The sequence below is a fragment of the Desmodus rotundus genome, chromosome 11 (assembly GCF_022682495.2).
Source record: "Desmodus rotundus isolate HL8 chromosome 11, HLdesRot8A.1, whole genome shotgun sequence".
NCBI classification, from domain to species: Eukaryota; Metazoa; Chordata; class Mammalia; order Chiroptera; family Phyllostomidae; genus Desmodus; species Desmodus rotundus.
In genome coordinates this window covers 49,059,839-49,081,664 of record NC_071397.1, presented here as the reverse complement: position 1 = coordinate 49,081,664, position 21,826 = coordinate 49,059,839, and the positions used below count along the sequence as shown (strand labels likewise).

Genomic DNA, 21,826 nt, shown 5'->3' with positions numbered 1-21,826 from the left:
ATAGTCTAATATTTGTACAGTAGAATAAGAATACAGAAAAGATTCTGAATGTTCTAACTTGACATCTTTATTCCTTTTAAATCAGTTTTCTAATGTCACTAGAACAAGGGTGATATCCTGATAAAATAAAGAGTATTTTAATGCCAGACCTCAGCAGAATTCTTAACATATTCCAAACTGGTAATTTAATAAAGGAGAAGACACTGTGTTTATGTAATGCTTTATTTTCTTTTATAATCTAAGTCTTAAAAATAAAACTTATAAAAGCTTCTTATTTTATATTTTCTTTTCCACTATATACTGTCAATACAAGTACTAAATTAAATAACACAAATATATAATACCTATTTATAATGCCCTGAAATTAATCTTTCTTTTTAGTTTTAAAAATCCCCTAATTGTGTTCAGTACTTGAGCACCTGTCATCGCAAACTTTATATTGTGCGTTGTTGCTTTTCTAAACTCTTACAGGTTAGTTGTACGGTAATTTGGATGGTGCCTCACAAACTGTAATAAGCTCATTATATCATGTTGTTTTTATCCTCCCTGCCCGCTGTTCATTCTCAATATGGGAAATCATAGCATCACTGACGAGAGGGCTGGCTTTCAGACGGCCTTTTGTAATTATTCCCGAGGAGGCACTGTCAATAGGATTAAAATACAGAATCTGGGTCTCTCTATCCCAGATGAGGCCAGCACTTTGGGCAGCAGGAGTATGATTTCGACAAGCTACACTCTCCCCTTTGCGTTATAGAAGCACAGACGTTCATACGACAAAGATATGTGAAAGCTCCTATGGAAACAGACTCACTTTCCCTGAATTAAGTAAAATGTCCATCTGCAATAAATAAAAATAACAGCACATATTAGAATCCCTAACTATGTATGTACAGATTCTACAATAATATTAAATCCCGGGCACTTTCAATTACAGAAGAATCCACTTATACTGCATAATTAATAAACCTTTTGCAGCTGCATAACTGTGGCCGGAAACATCTGCAAAGCCTCATATTTTACACACAGACACATACACATAATTCTTCAGAAAAAGTTCAATTGTGCTTAAAATCACAGGTCTGGAAACAGTAAGACCTGAGGAAGCTGAATCTGGTTTTATTCAGTTAGCCCATGGAAGGAGAATTGAGGGGTAGGAGGGAAGGAATCCAGTTTTTGCCTGGCAAAATGCTGTGAATAAAATATAAGAATATTTAAGATCTATTCAGATATTTACTCAAAACTCACATTGTCTATAATGTATCACAAATCCCCCCTAAATACACGCTTGATGTTGATAAGTATCTATTTCTTTTAAGTTATAAAATTACCTAGATAAAATTGCTACTTGTTAGATAAAATATAAATTGTTATTTATGAGACTCTAAAATTAACAAATGGGTAAGAAGAATATATTGATTATAGATGTTCAAAATTTTAAAGTAATTCATAGCTAGTTTATTTTACCTAAATACAGCTTTATGAAAACAGATGGATATAGAATATGTGTTAGAGAGACAAAGAATATATTATCAACATATAAAACTGGCTACTATTTTCTTTGTTTGCTTACTTAAATGTTACGTTTGAAGTTGCATTATTAATTGATTTTGTTGTATGTAACAGCTTTACTGAGACATAATTCACATGCCATACATTTCACCCATTAAAGTAAACAATTTTGTAGTTTTTGATATGGTCATAGAGTTGTACAACCTTCACTGCAAATTAATTTTAGAACATTTCCATCACCCCCAAAAGGAACCCTGTACCCATTAATAGTAACTTACCATTTCTCCTCACTGTTCCAGCCCCTAGCAACCACTGATTAACTTTCTGTCTCTATAGATTTGCTTGTCCTGAATTTCTCATAGAGGAAATTACATAATATGCTTTTGTGACTGGATTTCTTCACCTAGCATAGTGTTTTCAAGGTTCACCCATGTTATATCACGTCGATGTTTAACTCCTTTCAAGTGCAGAATAATGCTCCATTGTGCTTATTCATTTATTATTTGATGGGCATTTGGGTCGGTTCCACTTTTTGGTTATTATGAATAAGTCTGCTGTGAACATTTATGTACAAGATTTTGTGTTGATGCATGTTTTCATTTTTCTTGAGCATATACTTAGGAATGGGATTTGCTGGTTATATGGTAACTTGTTTTACCTGTAGAGCACAGGTAGCAAACACAAGGCCCACCGCCTTGTTTTATCCAACCTGGCACCTTGTTTCTACCCAGCAGCAGCGTGGGCTCGAGCTCTCACTTAACAGTTAAGGAGCAGTTACATTTGTACAGTCCAAAAATTACATTCGGCCCCTTGAAGGCAACCACGTGGCTGATGTGGCCCCCGGTTAAAATGAGTTTGACACCCCTGCTTTAGAGGAACTGCCGGTTTTTTTTTTTTTTTTCCCAAAGAGGCAGCAGCACTTTACATTTCTAACAGCAGTGTATAAGAGTCTGGTTTCTCCATGTTCTTTTTTTTTTTTTTTTGGAAGTGCCTGTCCTCTTATGCAGCTCACATCTCCAGCTAGACCAGGGACTGTCCGGGTCAGGGCCCCACACGACCCAACTCTCCCCAGCCGGCGCCCAAGGTCTCAGTGGGTTTACTACTTTGTCCTTATTCCCCTCCCTGCGACTTCAAGCAACCAGGTCTCTCTCGGTGCTGCTCAAGCCTTGTTTGGCTGGGGAGGGATCCCTTAACTCGGCTCTCTCCCAAGAGTCCTGTGACCTCCATATGAATTTTTAAAGTGTTTGTTTATATCTATGAAATATGCCATTGGTCTCCATATTCTTACCAACACTTGTTTTATCTTCTTTTCGACTGTGGCCATTCTACAGGGTGTAAGTGTTATTTCACTGTTGGATTGATTTGCATTTCCCTGATGGCTAATGATGCTGAGTATGCTTTTGAGTGTTTATTGCCCATCTGTATATCTTCCATTGAGGAATATCTATTCAGATTCTTTGCCTTTTTTTGGATTGGCTTATTAATGGTTTTTTAATTTTTATTTTTCTTAAAATGTATGTATAGATTTCTCAATAATTTCTTGTTTTACTTCCCCACTTAATTTTATGGTGGAGATATTTTGTTATTATGCATTCTTTAGAGATTTTGATAGTCTGAGAAAAGACCTAGAAGCTACAGAATGATGATTCTAAAAACTTGGAAATCTTTTAAAATATAAAAATGTCCAGGCTTCAGAAATGATTCAATAAATGTGATGGGCCAAGTCATTAGTGTCTTTTGAAGGCATCCCTAACACGCAGCCATGGAGCATAGCTGACTGAGATGACGGACTATTAGCACCTTGATGTCCAGGATGTTGTCAAAAAGTCTGGGGTTAAAATCGGAGTTTAAAATTTCGAAGAAAATAGCCCATAAGGATCAGGGAATCTTTCTTGGCTGTAGAACTCTAGAAGTCTGTGGATTTTCTGAGATAGAGTCCTTAGAAATAAAACTAGATAAGCTATCCCCTACCCTTACCTTTATAGGTAATACACCTACAGTACCAGGGCAAGTCTGAGCATCTGCACCCTCCTTCAGAAAGAAGAGATACTGTTCCGTTCCCCCTAACTGCTTAGACCGGAGGGTAGAAATGTGCCTGTGGCTTTTAGCATGGCCTTTAGGATTGTTCATTGAGAGCACAGTTTTTAAACCAGTACCCTGATTATTCCACAGACCGCCTCGTGCAAGCATACACTACACCCAAAGACCTGACACCCCATTGCTTAAACACTCAACATCCATTGAATACAGCTGTGGAATGTGCAACTGTTAGGAGACTTCGGGAGTCAGAGAACAGGGATTCAGTATCAGTTCTCCTGTATATTTAAATTTCTCTGTGTTCAGAATTTTGTTGCTGTATTATAATTCTTAAGTAATTGATTTATAAATGGGAAAGCCTTTTGTTTTCTTTTTAAAGGAATTTAAACCCCAAATATTATTTGAACCAACTGAGTTACATGGGTATTTAAATATTATTATTTAAAGTGGTGGAAATTAAATATATTAAATTACATTCATTTCATTGCAGTAGATACTATAACAGATTTTGTAATATAGTATATTATAATTTCATGGACATATTGAAGTAGATATAATGTTATTGTCCAGTAAACAGAAGTTTCATGTGCTTCCTTGATACCCTTTTTTGATTTTTTTTTTCATTTAAAGAACAGACTAAATGAAAACTTGCTTAGTATATGAAATCTGACAAGATTATGGTTCTTTTCTCTAGGATAATGAATTTATGTTATTTTATTCATTAAGGCCCTAAGGGCTGAAAAAAAGGAAAAAGAATCAATCTCAGGCATTTGTGGTAGCACTGAAAAAAATAACGTTATTAAAATAATAGGTGAAAGATTTTTTACAAAAGTAATAAAATGTTGAAAACAAATTTTATACATGTTTCCAATTTTTATCAATCCAATGAAACATTACCTTAAGGGGTGGTGAACACAATGCAATATACAGATGATGTATTATAGAATTGTACACCTGAAATCTATATAATTTTATTAACTAATGTCACTCTAATAAATTCAGTAAAAAAGAAAATATATAAACACAAAAAAGTGTTCAGTTAAAGAACCAAAAACATCAAAAGGCAGGAAATTAAAATTGTATGTTTCTTATTGTACCTAACTTGGCATTAGACACATTATATTAGTTTGTTTGGGTTCAAATGCTGTTGAAAAAATTGAGAAATGAAGCAAAGCAAAAAATGTTTTAAAACTTCTATTGAACAACTCCTAGAAAGTCATTCCTGTATACTTCAGGGTTATGTATGAAAGGGAATTTGTCTTTGATTGAGGTTTCAGAAGTCATTTACCCTTAAAAACATTTTTCTAGTACTTACTTCATAGAAAACCAGCTGCATTTGGAGGGGATTACCTTGGTTTCCGATGTAGCCTTTTTGGGGAGCAGTTGGAGAACTCATCTAATTCTTCCATGTTTTGTCATGTGTCATAAGCCCCACGTTGTTGGCCCAAACTTTCAGGGAAAAAAAAGCTTTCATTTTATTTTTTTAATTCAATTTTTCATTTATTTCTATTTAGATACTTCGTTTTTGTGTTATAAGGAATTTTAGCATTTATTTTTGAACATATATGGTACAAAAAATTTTATGTAACAAATAATTATAAAATACGAGAACAGATACAAAAAGAATTTCAGGTACTACCCATGTATAATGCACACCCTTATTTTTCCCTGAAAAATTTGGGCAAAAGTGCTCATTATACGTGACAAAACGTGGTATGTGGTTGACTGTCAGAAGTCACTTCACCCCAGTTTCTGTCTATGATTGTTTTATTCAAGATATTTCATGTAGATATTTAACCTAAAATTTTAGTTTTAAGAACGTGTGTTACTTTCTTCCCACACTTTTTAACCACCCAATCACTCACTCTTACCATCAAAGTCACGGCTTGTGTTGTCTCATGTTCTTGACTTGACATCGTAGCTCTAAAGATTTTGTACAGCGGTCTGCCTCTCTGTGGGGGGTACGTTCCAGGGCCTCCAGTGGATGCTCCAAACCAAGGGTAGTACCACACACTATATATTCAATGTTTTTTTCCTATACATATACACCTACAATAAAGTTGAATTTATGAATTAGGCACAGTAGATTAACAATAATAACTAATAATAAAATAGAACAATTATAATCATACGGTAATAAAAGTTATGTGAATGTGGGTTCTGTCCAAACCCTGTTGTGCTACACTCACCCTTCTCCTGTGGTGATGCGAGACGATACAAGTCTGAGATGACGTGAGGTAAATCAAGTGTGACATTGGTCAGGCTACTCTTGACCTTCTGGCAACACATCAGATGGAGGGGCATGGGCTCTGGGTGACCCTGGATCACAGAGCCATGCCAATTGACTGTGGTAACAGAAACTGCAGAAAGCAAAACCACAGAAAAGGGGGGACTCTTGCACTTCTTTTTAATAACTCTAAATTAATAGTTTCCTTAAAGGTTAAGTCAAACTGTCTTGTTACAAGTCATTATTTTCAGTAATAACTGAACTGAAACAAAATATTACTTCAAAGAAAAAATTACTTTGACGACCACATTTTCCAGCATTGCCTCTGTCATTATCTCTTTAATAATAGCCATGCGTGCACTCCGTCATTTTGCAGGCATCATCAGTGCCAACATTCATAGTGGGATTGAGAAAACCTATTTAATATCTCTTCTGCAAGGTGTGCCAGGATATCGTTTCATAGCTCTCTAAATTAAAATAGTAGCTTTAAATTAGTAAAGGGGTATAGTGAAAGAAAATAGGGACACATTGAAAATTAATTTGGGGGGTTGCTAAAGCCCTTGAGAACCCTTGAATAAGTGCCAAGCTTTGGCTTATTCAGCAGTCAATACTGATAGAATAGCATATGGTTGAGTATCCATAGTCCTGTGTTCTAAATCCAGTTTTAACCTAGACAAATGGAATGATTTGAAGAACTCAGGTTACTTTTGCTTCAAATCTGTTTTCCCATCTGTTAAAGTGGTAGCAGAATTTAATGTAATTTGGAAGTTGAATGATAGGGATTTTAAATTTCTCACATTAGGTACCATACATATTCCACAAATCATGTATGTTGAGCAAAAAATGTACCTCGTTTGTGAGAAAAATGGGAATAAGCCTTTAGCTAGAGACTTTAATTTGCAATGGGGGAATGAGTATTCCGAAGGAATCCACTAGGTAGTTTGCTGCCTAGTAATTCCAGAAGACTTGCCTAAGTAGATGTTAAATCATGTTGCCATTGTGTTCCCCGTCTCCCTGCTTCCCATCTTCCTCTCCTGTAGAAAATAAGTGCATACATAATGTCATTAGAGACTCTCAACATAAGCCTCTCTCTCTCTCTCTCTCTCTCTCTCATCTCTCTATCTCTGTTACTGTCTCTCTCTTTTTTTCTTTTTTAATTCTTTGGGTCTTAACATCATCAAGCTGCAGGTTGTGAGTAAAGCATTGTCTTCTCTGTTTTATGGATGCCATATCGGAAAATTGAATTACAGATAATATTTACAGCAAGAAACAATGAATACTTAAAAGAAAGGAGTTCCCATTCTGAGAAAGCCATGCTAAATTCTTTAATCTAGCAGTTCACCATTCTTATTTTTTCCACCTGAAAAGTAATTTTATTTTTTACCTTAACTTGTCATTACTTCTTTTCTTGAGTAACTTTATCTTCTGTTTGATACCCAGCTGCACTCATATTGGAAACTTACTAAAAACTATTTAGAGATTCCACTTGGCAGTTATAACCATGCAACTAAGATGGTTTGAATAAAAGCCTATCCATATATATGCCAGATAAACTTTAGAGACTGTTATTATCTCTTATTCTACAGAAATTCTCTATCCTGATGGAGTTTGATTAAGGGCCAGAAAGCTAACTTCCTTAAATGAGACAAAACTTTAAAAGTTTCCAAACTACCACTGTAAATAAAACATCTTTCTTTCAAATACAAAATCAATTCACCATTCTTTTATGTGGCGGGGTCATATCTGTGGAAACATTTTTGTGTTACATGTTTGTTATATTATTTGGTGATCAATCTCATTGTTCTCTTTGTGCTTTAGATTTGTAGTAATTGCTACTGAGAACTTGTGAAGATGCATTAAGTTTTTTGCTTAATATGCTATACGAATGTTTTCCTTTTGTATGAACTGAGGAAGCCAACCAAAGGGAGACTGGCTTCAGAGGGCAGCGGTAGACAATATATTTGCAAAGAAACGATTGTAGTTCTGTTCCCATATCTAACATTTATCTGTCACATAGCATATCTTTAAATTAAGTTTCTAAGTAATCTAAAATATCTATCTTGTTCATGTAAAACAGTTTTATTTTCTTGAAGCTCTGAATATGATTTTGAGCTCCCAATGTATCACAATTATGCACTAAATATTCAGTTCAGCATGTGAACAAAAGTAGAGAATGTTTCAACTTTTATTCTAGAGAATATACCTTTTTGATAAGATTTTTTTCCCACTAAAGAGCGAAATGTAATTAAGTTACTTAATAATGCCCAAGTTAAGAACACTAAAAAAACTTGAATCTAATAAATTAAGTTATAATTTAATTTATGTTAACTATTCACTAATCTTTATGATTTATTAGTTTCTATTAAATTTGAAGGTCACTAAAACTTAATAGATATCCATTTAAAATATGAAGAGCAAGTGGAATTTACTTAATATATTCAATGTATAATACCATCTATAAAAAATTGTTAAAATGATAAAAATTTAGTTTGCTTAATTTTAATTGAAAATATATAAAATAACCAGTGATAGTAAATAGTTCAAGGTTACTGGATTTAATGACAAATAAGGTGTAATTGAGTAAAAACTACTTCAGGAGGCTGTGATAGAGAATTTCTCTGTACCTGTCTGCCCCTTGCTGGAGCAGTTGCTGTGTTAGTGCGACTAGACCCTAAGTAAGCCTCTCCGCAGAGAAGAAACAGCCCTGGTCTCTTTCCAGTTGACGGCTTTCTCCTTGATTCTAGTGGAACAGGTTTCTCCTATGTACGGGTTTCATTATTTTTATGAACAAGGAAGTTCACTTAGTGGAAAGCAACCTGCCTTTTAAGTTAAACTGGTTGAAATTATATTTTGAAATTTCCTGAACATTTGAAAGGAATACATTTCTATTATTTTTCAGATGAAATTTTTAATACCATTATGTCTAGCAGATGATTAAAATTATCTTTATATTTTACATTTTAAATCATATTTACACTTATGCTTAATTTACAGCTATAGTGAATTTAAAAAAACATAGCTTGTAAGTGTGCTAATACAATTCAACACACAATTGCATTGAAGTCAAAGTTACCCTTAATTAAATATCCTAAGATTTCGTGTAAATAAATTATGCTTGTGTTCAGTTTTGGGCTCTGGACTCTGAACCGATGCCAACTATAGAAACAAGTTTGCTGTATGATTTGTTTTTATTATTTTTGTCTTGAAATGCAGTAGTATAACTTGGGTTATTGATATATACTACAACAAAATTCGAATCATAAAGAGCTTGTTTTTCAAAAATCATATTTCATATTTTATCCTTTGCTAAATATTACTACAGTTTCTGAAAGGTCTGTTTGCTCTCATGTCTCTGTTTTTACTTTCTCTTGCACACCCAGCCTGTGGCCGGGGGTTCTACAAATCTTCGTCTCAAGATCTTCAGTGCTCTCGGTGTCCAACACACAGTTTTTCTGACAAAGAAGGCTCTTCAAGATGCGAGTGTGAGGATGGGTATTACAGGGCTCCATCTGACCCACCGTATGTTGCGTGCACCAGTAAGTCCATAATAGTAAAGTTTAAAAAAAGACTTCCAGGTCCCTGCTTCTCATTTCTACTGTCGTGACATCATTGAGACAGGCATACAATTTGTGAATGCAGTCTTAATTATTATTAAATATTTTGAATTTTTCATGAACCTCTAGGGCTAAACAAAAATGTAAAATACATCTTACTTAAACTTCAATGTAATTTTTATGTCTGTGAAATCAAGATACATTTTAGTACTTTTCACATGTATTTTACAGGAATCATAAAATAGAAAAATTATTTGAGTCTTAACATGTCTATAAAATGCAATGAAAAAGTAATGGCTTCTAAATTAAAATTCTATTACTAAATAGAGCAAATCACACATCTTGGTGCTTCAATTAATGAATGTTTGAGAGACCCAAATCCAAACCAAATTCCAGACAGTCTTATAAATCATTCTTGAGCACATTAAAAATGAATAGGTGTATTCTCTGTTATATGGTAGAAAGGAAAACCATTTTTTTTAAACAACTGCACAACTGTTTTGTTTTTTTAGGAGAATTAACTGTTCTTTTTTAGTTTCTTGGAAGTAGAGTAGCTAAAGGCCGTGGCCAAAGTACAAAGACAGTTGTTATCGCGTTTCCATTTTGACATATTAAATGGAAAATAAATAAAGCCTTTTGCCAAGTGAATTCAAGGAGGCTTTTATATGGCTTCTCTAGGAAAGGTAATGAAATGTTTATGTGAAAGGAAGCATTTCAACTAGTTTTCTGTATGGTAATTGAGCCACTTGCTTAGTGCCCCATGTGGTTTTCGTTCATTTTTTTCACTTTTTTTCTACAGTGCTTATTTGTTTGTTTGTTTTGGTTTCCCAAGGGCCTCCATCTGCGCCACAGAACCTCATTTTCAACATCAACCAGACCACAGTAAGTTTGGAATGGAGTCCTCCTGCGGACAACGGGGGAAGAAACGATGTGACCTACAGAATACTGTGCAAGCGGTGCAGTTGGGAGCAGGGCGAATGCGTTCCCTGTGGGAGCAACATTGGATACATGCCCCAGCAGACTGGATTAGAGGATAACTTTGTCACTGTCATGGACCTGCTAGCCCACGCTAATTATACTTTTGAAGTTGAAGCTGTAAATGGAGTTTCTGACCTAAGCCGATCCCAGAGGCTCTTTGCAGCTGTCAGTATCACCACTGGTCAAGCAGGTATGTTTTTTGTTTGCCTTTACTAAGTGAATAATGTCTCTACCTAAGTGAAGTGTCTCGCTTGAATATTTAGTTAACTTGGCTACACAGAACTCAATTATTCCAGCTTGTTCATTATTCACACCTTTAACTTTTCTTTGTTATTTCTCCTGCTGCCTGTTAAACCATTACTAGACTCATTAACATCTCCTCCAGAGATCTGGCAGGAGAAATAAAAGGGATAAATTGTAAACCAGTTAAGACTGCTCTAAGACAAGAAAGTCTGTTCAAAGATCCAGAGGAGGAGAGTGTATGTATTGGATAAAGTGAAGTGAAGAATATTTCTAGCATCTTTACGTTTTTGTGTGCCCAGTGTTCGTGATCAAAATGTACACGATAATTGGGAATAATGAAAGAGTTGGCTGCACTGTTTCACATAGTGTTAACCAATTTTTTACCAGACAGAATGTGATATTAAAATATAAGGCAAGTCTGCATTAAATTTTCTATGAAAGAATTTTAAGTTCATCAGTAGATTTGTGATGATATTAATGTTTATAATATTGAACTAAGTGCTTAAGAGATCTCATGATGATTTCATAAGAAATGAATTAGGAAATATAATAACCATGATTATGACCTTTGTAGTTTAGCCTAAAAGTAATTTTCACTTATTTCCTTAACTAGCTTTGAGACACCATAGTCAGTCATTCTTTGCTCTGCCAAGCATGTTTTGGGAAGTACAAATTGGGAAGGAAGCTTCATAAATCAGAGACTTTATATACCTTCAGAGAAATCTTGTTACTGACGGAAGTTTCAGAAATTGAGGACTTTCCCAACCTTTTGAAAATTCTTGCTGCTGAAGGAAGATGCTAGGTAGTAGATGTAGCCAAGTGCTATATCATCATCATTAATACAGTTGGACTCTCAGTGGGGTCCTGAGTTGTGTGAGCAACCTAACAAGCTAGTAACTAGGTCTTCTTGATCTTTGGCTGACTGTCAAAAACCAGTATTATCCCAAATTCCTGGACATAGACTAATCTGGTCTGCATTTCTATGCCAATTTTAACAAAACATTACTAATTTAAATTATATCTGCAGAACGCAAACTATGCATCTGGTCTCCCGCTTACCATTCTGAACAGATTAGTGGGTTCTTGTTCTTAACGTTTCTTTTTGATATATAAATCGTATTGCACAACATGTCTCCCATGTAAAAGCAGATGTCTGGGAGTAAAACAACATAGCGGCTTTCAAATCCTCAAACATTGGACAAAATACATAACCTATTTAACTGATATCTGGAGTGATATATTTTATTTACCCTTACCCTATTTGCCAATCTTTTAAAATCCTGTTGTCATTTTTTGTGTTGCTGTATATTTAAATTTGGCATTCTAACTCTGCAGTGGGTGTGTTTGAGACACTTTAGGTGCATAATTGTGACATTATGCTATCTTTGGCACTATTAGTGGGACTCTGAGGTCTGCTGAGCTAGAATAACTGCTTTATTCCTGCTAATATCAAGTATAAAAAGGGACATTTTAATTTTTTAATGCAACATAAAGATGCTGAACTGATACCACAAATAGAGTTTGCCAAATAGGTTGCATTTGGAGTAGGTTTTCTTGCTCTTTAAATGTTGGTGTTTAATTTTTCAAGTTTATGTTACACTAGCTAAATGGGTCATAGATTTTCCATAAATTTTCGAATCAAATATCTCACAGTGGTTAGGTAAAGTAGCTGTGGGCATTGATTCTCTTTTGCTTAAGAGCAAACTAGATTTGCTTTGGAGGGGAGGAAGTAATTTAAATGTGCAAAAATTAAATTGTGATGACTGCACAACTCTGTAAATATACTAAAAATATTGAATTGTATACTTAAAATGAGTGAATTTATGGTATGTAAATTATATCCCAATAAAGCTATTAAACTTTTTATGAAGAATAAATATAATAAAGTTAAAAAGCAAACTAGGTTTGCACTTTTATATTGAAATATTAATGTACAATCGCCTAGTCTCTACCGCATCTCAAACATGAGAAACCCATGAATTTTCACTGTTACACTGTTAGCTTTTTCTGTTAGCATTTTCTACTTACAAAAAAAAATGTATTTAAAATGGCAATGAGCTGTGGCAACTTTAACAGTTTTAACTTATTATTAACAGAAAATTTAGAATGTTAGTGACCATGCTTTTATTCAATTTCTATAAGCAGATTCCCCCCCTGCAAGCTGCATCACCACTATTTGTGCTCTTTTTAAAGGGGAAGTGATTTGAAACTTTGTCCATGCCCATGGCGGTCATGGAAACCTACAGTGACCCTTGACACTCCCATTCTCCATTAACCAAACAGAATCACCGCCCTCCTAGTTTATGCTGCAGTCACTTCAATAATCAACTTAAATCTCAATCTCTGCTTCATTATCCTCCTCATCAGCAACCCACTGATGCCTAGTGTAAAAACAGAATCTGCCTGTGAGGGGCAAGGACACAGAGTAACAATGGAATGTGGTCAGCCAGTGTTTGAAGCCAGTGTGTGCACTCTAATTCCTTTTCTATAAGTTGGAGTCTGGTGCTCAGGACCCTCCATAGCAATGTTTGTGGGAATGGAAATATGTTGAAGACCTTCTATCCTTCGTTCAGGGTAGTAGTAGAGTTTTGGGAGTTAAAAGATCTGTGCTCCAGACCCAATCCTAACACTTAGGAGGAATGTGCTCATGGATGAATCACTGAAGTTATTTCTGAGTAAATTGGGGATGAAATACTGTCTGGCTTCCTGTAGTATCCTATTAAATAAGACTTTATTAGAGAAAACTTAAAACTCTGTATTACTACAAATATGTCATTTCAGTGAGTAGCACGATGAATGCTGATTAGTCCTCTCTTTATTGAGTTTATTGGGGTGATACTGGTAAACAAAATTGAACAGTATAAGTTCCAGGTGCACATTTCTGCAACACATCATCTGTACATTGTATAACCCTTTATTTATGTAATTCTTTGTACGTCAAAGCAAAATGTTCTAAAATCTTCATCTATCGCAGTGTGGGGGGAAATAATGGAGGCCCAGATTGCTGTGGGTACTACGAACATTTTAATGATGTTAATACTTCCTATCCATGTTTGTGGTATATGCTTCCACCTATTTTTGTCTTCTTTAATTTCTTTCTTCAAATGTCTGATAATTTTCCAAGTACAGGTCTTTTACGTCCTTGGTTAAATTCAGTCTGGGTATATTTTTATACAATTATAAATGGGATTGTTCTCTTACTTTCCCTTCCTGATAATTCACTACCGGTGTACAAAAATACAATAACACAGTTCTTTCTGTGTACTTGCTGTACAACAAACATTGTTCTACTAATTCCATCGGGGATACTAGTCATGTACAAGAAAAGTTAAATAATTTTCCAAGAGGGAAAGCATTGAGATATGAATGGAAAAGTCATAGGGTTTGATATTTGATGACATAATTACTTAATCTTGGACAAGTTATATTATCTCTTTGAACTTGAAATTTCTTCTGAAACGGCATCATACTACTTGACTCCTCTTAGCCTTTTGGCTGTGATTTTACTGACCTTCAAGAAACTATTAAAATAACTCTGCATTATTAATTTAACTGATTTCCTTTATGTTTTCAAGTGCTCAGATCTTATTTCACTGTCAAAATTAAGATTTGCTTAAGTATTAACTTTGCTTAGCTTTCTATGTTTATAAAGTGTTGAATGAAATAGAAATATAGTTCTATAACATACATAGTAAAAATTGTTTTTAAAAGAGACAGTGCCAGAGTCATGTTCTCTATTTGTCAGAATATCATTACTCATATTTATTAATGTCACTCAAGTGACTGTTTTTCCCATAAATTAGTTCAGACCATTGTTTTCAATAATTTAAATTTGTAGTACAAGTTATAATAAAATAAATTAATTCCATTTAAGTTTATATGTTTTGATATTCCTTAGAAATGTATGAACTTGACTTATAATTTTAAGGGAGTTTGATGTTATGAAAAATTGTATTGCTTGAGAGCATTTACTGATTATTTTGAATAATATTAATTCAATAGCTTCATAAAGTGAAAAAAAAGATGTAAATGCAAGAAAAGTCAACACTACCACCACCAACAAAAATATTTTATAGAAATAGTTTTAGTGTCATTACAACTTATGTACATACTCACACTTACGCAATCTGCAACAAATATCAACTGAATGAGATTCATTTAACAGTAAACCATTCAAAATACACATTTCTGTTTGCTTCTAGTTATTTTATAAACCTGATATACCTGAAAGGCAGAACAAATTCAGTCATGCTGATTTCATGCCACAAGGCATGATATTTTAGAAAATTACATGCTTTGCTTAGCAAGTAGGTGTTTTAGATTATTTTAGTGAGTTTCAATTCTTTAACATTTAAGTATTTTTGTGGTGCCATTAATTTAAAATTATACATGTAGACACATCAACAGTTTTTCTTTAATGGTCATCAGTAATTAAAACATGAGGGGAACCCTGAAGAAAAGCCAGAATTTATTTATAAAAAAATTCTGTATTCTTACATGATTAAACTTCAGTCACTTTTAAAATACTCTACATTTGTTGCAATACATGGATCAAGATGTTTTTCCCACTGCTCAAAGCAGTTTTGAACTCAATTTTGTTGCCTTTTAGTGCTTCTGCCGTTTTTTGTTTTACCTCTTTTACATGGCAAAATGTTTTCCTTTGAAGACTTTTTTTCACCGGGGGAAGCAGATGAAAAAAGCAGTCACTTGGGACCAGATCTGGTGAATAGGGAAGATGGGGCATGGGGGTCATGCCATTTTTGGTCAAAAACTGCTGAACACTCAGCGTGGTGTGGGCAGGTGGGCTCGTAAATCATCCATCATGAAATCATGGGGAAATTCATTGAAAGAATCTTCAAAAAAAGCCGCCGAAGCAGAACGTAGCCTCTCACAGCAACATCAGCTGTGCACTGATACATACTGGTTCCTAAGCCTGTACTACAAGGGCCTCGCCGTCCAGAAGATAATTCCATTTTTTGGCAGGTACCCCCTCGTATATAATGAGGATTTTTTAATAATCTTAATAGTATTCTTATATGGGAAATGCAGCCATGTTTGCATTAATACTGACAACTACAACTTATTGAGTGCTTATTATGGGCTAGTCATTTTATATGCCTACACAGTGTGTTTACATTCCAACTTTGGAAATTTAGGAAAAAAGTATGGCTTTGTGTGAAACAGTCTTACAGTAGGTGTCTCATACATTTTCCTATAACACTCTCCACTCATTATTAGGGAACTGTTTGCCTTTCCTGTTAGACAGTATTTGCTTACAGTGGCTTCACATTGTCTTTACAAATAAGAAAATACCTTAGTCCTTCTACCCCTTTCTTAGTGACATCTTAGTCTTATTCCAGCCCCTGTAATATACTGGGTTCAGGGCACATGCTTAGTAAATCTGTTGAACAAATTTAAATATTCTTTGTAATATGAAAAAAGACTTTTTAAGATTATCAAGATTAATATATAAAGGGTTTAATTCAAATTCAATATAATATTGTCTAAATTATTCAATGAATACATAGGATAATGATTTCAAGTATAAAAATTTTGTGATTTGTACTTGAAACTATAGATATATTTAAAATCTTAAGATGAGTTTTCAGTCATAGCCTGGTATTTAAGTAGAGGTTTAGGACAAAAGTTTAAAGTAATCCTATTATAAAATATTAAGATATGAATAACCAATAGTTTTGAAAACTTAAAATTCTTCACATTTTGAAAATCTGAAACTAAAATTAATTTCTATCTTTTTATATGACATTGAATGTAGTAGAATCATGAGTGGAAATCAAAATTTGAGATCTTTTTCATTAGTGCTCAGGACTACTATTTTAACTAAATAACACCAGCTTTTCATATATTACTTACTTTTTTTTCTGTTTAGTAGTGCTTCAGACTATATTTTTGTGAGCTTCAGACTAAAGTACATAGCTGTTGTGTGACTTTCCTCAATTAAAACATGTGTAAACAACCTGTGTTCTCATCCCCACACCTTCCCATTCAAATCACCTCCCTGGTCTTCAACCCTAGTACCTTCGTGAGCTGTCAGATTCACCCTTTAGTGAACTGTATGTGCTTTTGTTAGGGTTAGGGGGGAGAAGTTGATCTTTGTACTGTTCAATGGAAGGACTCTAGACATTTGAAAGAAACCTAGTAATAGGTGTTTTAAGTAGTCTCTCATATTTTCAATTTAATACATCTTAATCTTGTCTTAAATTTTTGACCTCAGAATTGCTATTTTGTGGATAATGATATTTAAGATCTCCGAAGATCTTAATCTGATCATTACTTTAGTTTTAATACTTCTGTGAATCCCTACCACAAATTGTGTCCCCCTACCACAAATTTTATATTAAAGTCTTGACTCCCAACTGTATGTGAACATAGAGGCTATAAGGAGATAATTAAGGTTAAATGAGTTTATAGGTTTGAGGACCTGATCCTGCAGGCTTAATGTCCGTATAAAAGACACCAGAGCCCTGGCTGGTGTGGCTCAGTGGATTGAGTGCCAGCCTGCAAACCAAAGGGTTGCTGGTTCAATTCCCAGTCAGGGTACATGCGTGCATTGTGGGCCAGGTCCCCAGTAAGGGGCGCACAAGAGACACCCACACATTAATGTTTCTTTCTCTCTTTCACCTTCCCTTCCCTTCTCTCTAAAAATAAATAAATAAAATCATTAAAAAAGAGAGATAGAGAAGAGACACCAGAGAGTTCACAATCTCATTTGGTACAAAATAAGTTACTAGTTTTGTCCCTGAGTTTTCCAGGTTGAGCAAGTTTACTATATTCTTGACAATGTTAAACTAGAAATTTCTCCATGTTTAAGAAGTGAGTGCTGTTTCAGGATTTTCCAATAGAAAAGTTTTTATAATTTGATATTTTGGAGATTTAAATTTATAACTTGTTAAATTTAAGCTCCCTCTAAAAAGGTTATTCAAAAATATATGACTACCCATTAGGATCATTATCCTGGAATGGTCCATAATGATGGAATTATGTAAAGTAATTCTTATTATATGTGTTGTTCTTAATAGGCGATCCTTCATTTTGCTGTCAGTTTATTGAGTAGAGATTGAAGCAAGTTAAAAATGCATCCACTAGAATATTATTGATAAAGAATAGCCACTTTATTTTTAAAGACAAAATGTTCAGTTAAGACATAGAAAATCTGTTTTAACTGAAATATGACTAACCAGACCACCTGCTCTTTATTTTTAGGAGAAAAGTATATGAAACAAAAAAATAGCATGTACTTAAGTACAATATGTATTTTTTTATTATATCCCCCGGGTCAATATACGAGGTCTGTACAGAAGGTATGCAGCCATGTACTATGAAAAATAGAGGCATTTGTTGAAGATGATACAAGATACAATAAACCCTGTATATAGGACAATGACACCTTAGTCCCCTTCCAAGTAGGCACCTTGGGACCTCACATAGTTCTTCTGATCGCCATCAGCTGCCCTTTTGTATTCTCCTGAATCTCATCAATGGTCTGAAATCTCTTCCCTTTCAAAGATGATTTTAGTTTTGGGAAATCCAGAAGTTGCAGGGTGCCGAATCTGGGCTGTAGTGGAGCTCAGTCACCTGTGTGATTTGATGTTTTACCAAAACACTCTGCATGAGACGTGATGCATGAGCAGGCGCATTGTTGTGATGAAGCTGCCAATCACCAGTTGCCCATGGCCAAGGCCTTCTGAGTCATCCAAATAGTTTCTGCAGAGGAATGTTCAAGCTTAATGCAAAATTGATGCAGATTCATTGCTTTCTCACTCAGTCATTTTGAGTGTGATGGCCACACAGTACACATGCTCACTCAATGGCGTCTCCCACCCCCACTGACTAGTACAGTGAAGTCATCATTGTTCATGCATGCACATTTCAGTCCACTTTCCTTGGCTGCCAGGTTACACTAATATAGGGCAAAGTATTGCCATTATATTAATAATGGTTGGACTTTTTCTGGACAGATCTCGTATATTGAATTCAGTCTCTTTTTCTAGAGATAGTAAACAGTTAAGTAATAAAACAGCATAATCTATAATACGGTGTCATATTACTACTTGAAGAATGCAAACTAACCCATTTGTGAAATATTTTTAATATGAATTGAATCAGGTAATTTTTCCTTAGTTGAACAAAACTGGTAACCTAATTTACTTGGTGTTGTCAGAGTACAAAAAGGTTTTTTTATCTGTGAGTTGTTTGCTTAGTTCCTATAGAGCAAACTATTGTAACCATTTCCCCAAAGTGTTATTAAAGGAATAGCATTGATTTTTTTTTCTGAAACAGACACAGTTTCAGAAGAAATTTCATCTATAGTCAGAAATCAATATGCTGCATTTCAGAGAATGAAAAGCCAGTGGGTGGTAATTTCATACATTATTTGTATATATAAACGAGTAAACTTTATGTGAGTTGAGGATCATGGTGATGATGATGAAAAGTTGGGCCCATAAATTTGAAGCACATATCCAGGTCCCCACCCAGCCCTGTTCCCCACACGCTGCCACACCCAACCATGCCACCATGCCACGTGAAGCCCTGGATAAACTGAGGGACAGAGCTTTGAGAAAGGTGGGAGGTAGCATTTAACTTGACAAGCATTTATTTGTTCTGTTTTTTAGTACCACTGTTAGGAGTGTAAATGTTGATTATTTTATTTCTTTCTTCATTGGAATGAATTGAAGCAAATTTGATTCAGACAAGCAATCTGGTGGAATAATGCAGAGTTACCCACAAAAACATCTGTACTAATCAACCAATGCAGTAAATTATAGCTACAAGGAAAATGCATTGATCCAAGAGGATCATTAACAGTTTTAACCAACTGATCTAAGTAATAAGGTAAAGGAGAGAACACTATCAAGATCTTGCTTTTCACATCTGTCTGTTACTGCTGTGAAGCCTGATTGATATTTGTTTCTACTTCAACTGTTTTATGACTCAGGCTCCCTTTGTACTATTGTAAGTAAGAAAAAGGATCAATTAAGTGGTAAAAAACCAGGAAAAACTATCCATATTTCCTGCACTCTGTTTACAAAGAGGTCAGTCACAAAGAGAGGAATGATTGCTGCAACCCTTCACAATTAATCAGGGAGAAAGCAGAGCGGATGATGCACACTCCTGCTTGTGGAAGACGCAGGGCTCGGGAAGGAGATTTAATGCACAGTTCCTAATTGCCCGTAGCATGTTGACATCAGATATTTGTGTCTCCCAGTTTTTAATAATGTTTGATCATGAACTTCAGCATGTAGGAAAATGTACATCATTGTTGGGGCATAGCATTCATAGTGGCAATCATATATGATAATAAATGCAAAGATATGGTTAAGCCGTTTCATTATTGAATCCTTTATGAGCAAGTGGTGCTAATACTCTGAAACATCACACCTTCACCTTCTGTTACATCAGGCTATAATGTGATCTGATGTACTTATGTGTATAGACATGCACGCAGACATTTATTAACTGTAGGTACTTTGTAAATTCATAGATTTTGAGTGCACATTCCTTGGGTGTCCTAAGGAATGGACATTAGGATGGCAGTGGAACCTAAATGTTATATGTCTGAGAATCATAACCCTCTCTGCACGGTGAGTTAAACAATAGCCTTTGTTGGAAAGAGAGGTAGAGGTATAATTAAAAAACGTGAGAGAGAAGTTGTGAGAGCACCAGGAGTGAAGGGCTGGCAGGATGTGGGGAGCTCGGGATGAAGACCAGACCGCAGCGCAAGGCCAGTCGGATGGAAGCTCTGCGAGGAACAGGAGGCTGGGGAGGCCCGAGTCACTTGACTACAGAACCGAGCGTCACAGGAGGTGGGGAGAATGAAGACAAGAGAACGTCCATTAAATGCAACAATTCTGAACTCTGAGAGACAATTTTGTTCAACAGCTTGGGGTACAAAATGTTACAATCATTTTTCATGGTTGAAAACAAAGCCTAACACCATGGCATATGTGGTGTAAGTGCTCCGTGCTGGCTGCACTGAACTGTAATAGATGACTCTTCATGCTGATTTCATACAGCATTTATCAGACTGGCAAAGCTCTAAGACAGAATGAGTCTGAGAAAAATTACTGCCTTTTTCCTTTTCTAATACATTATCATAACCTTATTTTCTCCCTGTTTTGACATCTCATCCTGTTTTCTTTTTGCATATCCCTGACATCACTACCAACCCAAATTTAGCCTCACATAAATTTCTTTGTTGAGAACTTGATAATCTCAGAAGTAGAGGTCACAAAAAGAAAGCTGTTAATTGTATAAAGATGAACTATGCATTTATAACAATGTCTCATCTAATACATTTATTATTCTTAATATTAAATATAGCTATCAATTCAAATGGCTTGTTATACACATCTCATTAAGACTAGGTCTGTTAATATATTTAGTGTACACACAGTGTATATGTATACACGAACACATGGATTTTTGTTGTGCTTTTGTTTTCATAAATCTTTCTCCCGGGTATTTTAAATTATGCCCCATATGATGTGCTCCTTTATAAAAAAGTAGGACATTCACCTACAAGTTTGGAAGCTTCATTCTTGCTATTTACAGTATGTTAATACAACAAAGACTTTATCTTTTCTTTTTAGTCACATTTCCTTTACTTTAAATATTATGTAACCAATGAAGAGAGAGTCATGATTTCAATAAACCTTGGCTATGGGTGTGATTTGTAGTCACTTCTGGTGCACCTGCTGCCTTAAACACTGGCGGTACTTTTGAAAAGGTACTAACTGGCCTCTTTTGGAATGCTATCTGGCTACTTTGGTGTTTCATTATTTTCTTCAGTCCAGGGGTGAAATGGATGAATGGCTCTTAATTACAGTGTCCTGGTGACTATTTTTTAGCCCAATTTTCTGGATAAGCATCAGCTAATCTGACAAATCATGAACAGTTTACTTTATAGTTTGGTTGGGATTAAGTTACTAACTGGAGCCTGCAGGGAACAAAAAGAGCAATGTGTGCTGATAAAATGCGTGGGGTATTTACCACACCTGCTTTCAATTTTAATCAGTAACCTTTAGGAATGGAGAAATATAAACAGATGATTTTCTGACAGATGTGTATCTATACTTTTACCTGTAGCACTTCAAACACAACTGGGCCCCATGTATCAAATTTACATACCTAAAATCTAATTGTATGTTTCCTTAAGAGTTTTCACCAGAAAGAGCTTCAATGGAACTTTTTTTTAAACTTACAATGTTAGAAATATTCATAAGAATTAGGTAAGAACTTTTGTGATGAGCCCTTT

At 34.9% G+C, this 21,826-nt stretch overlaps 1 protein-coding gene across 6 annotated transcripts in view; it reads left to right on the top strand.

Annotated features, from left to right (window-relative positions):
• The window catches only part of EPHA7 (EPH receptor A7), a 169,010-nt gene that overhangs the window by 51,778 nt on the left and 95,406 nt on the right, over positions 1-21,826 (top strand). For all 6 annotated transcript variants that reach the window (XM_045188599.3, XM_045188598.3, XM_045188600.3 and 3 more), the window contains exons 4-5: positions 9,154-9,309; positions 10,160-10,495. In XM_045188599.3, the coding sequence (XP_045044534.1) occupies positions 9,154-9,309; positions 10,160-10,495 (492 nt within the window). The remainder of the gene's footprint in view (positions 1-9,153; positions 9,310-10,159; positions 10,496-21,826) is intronic.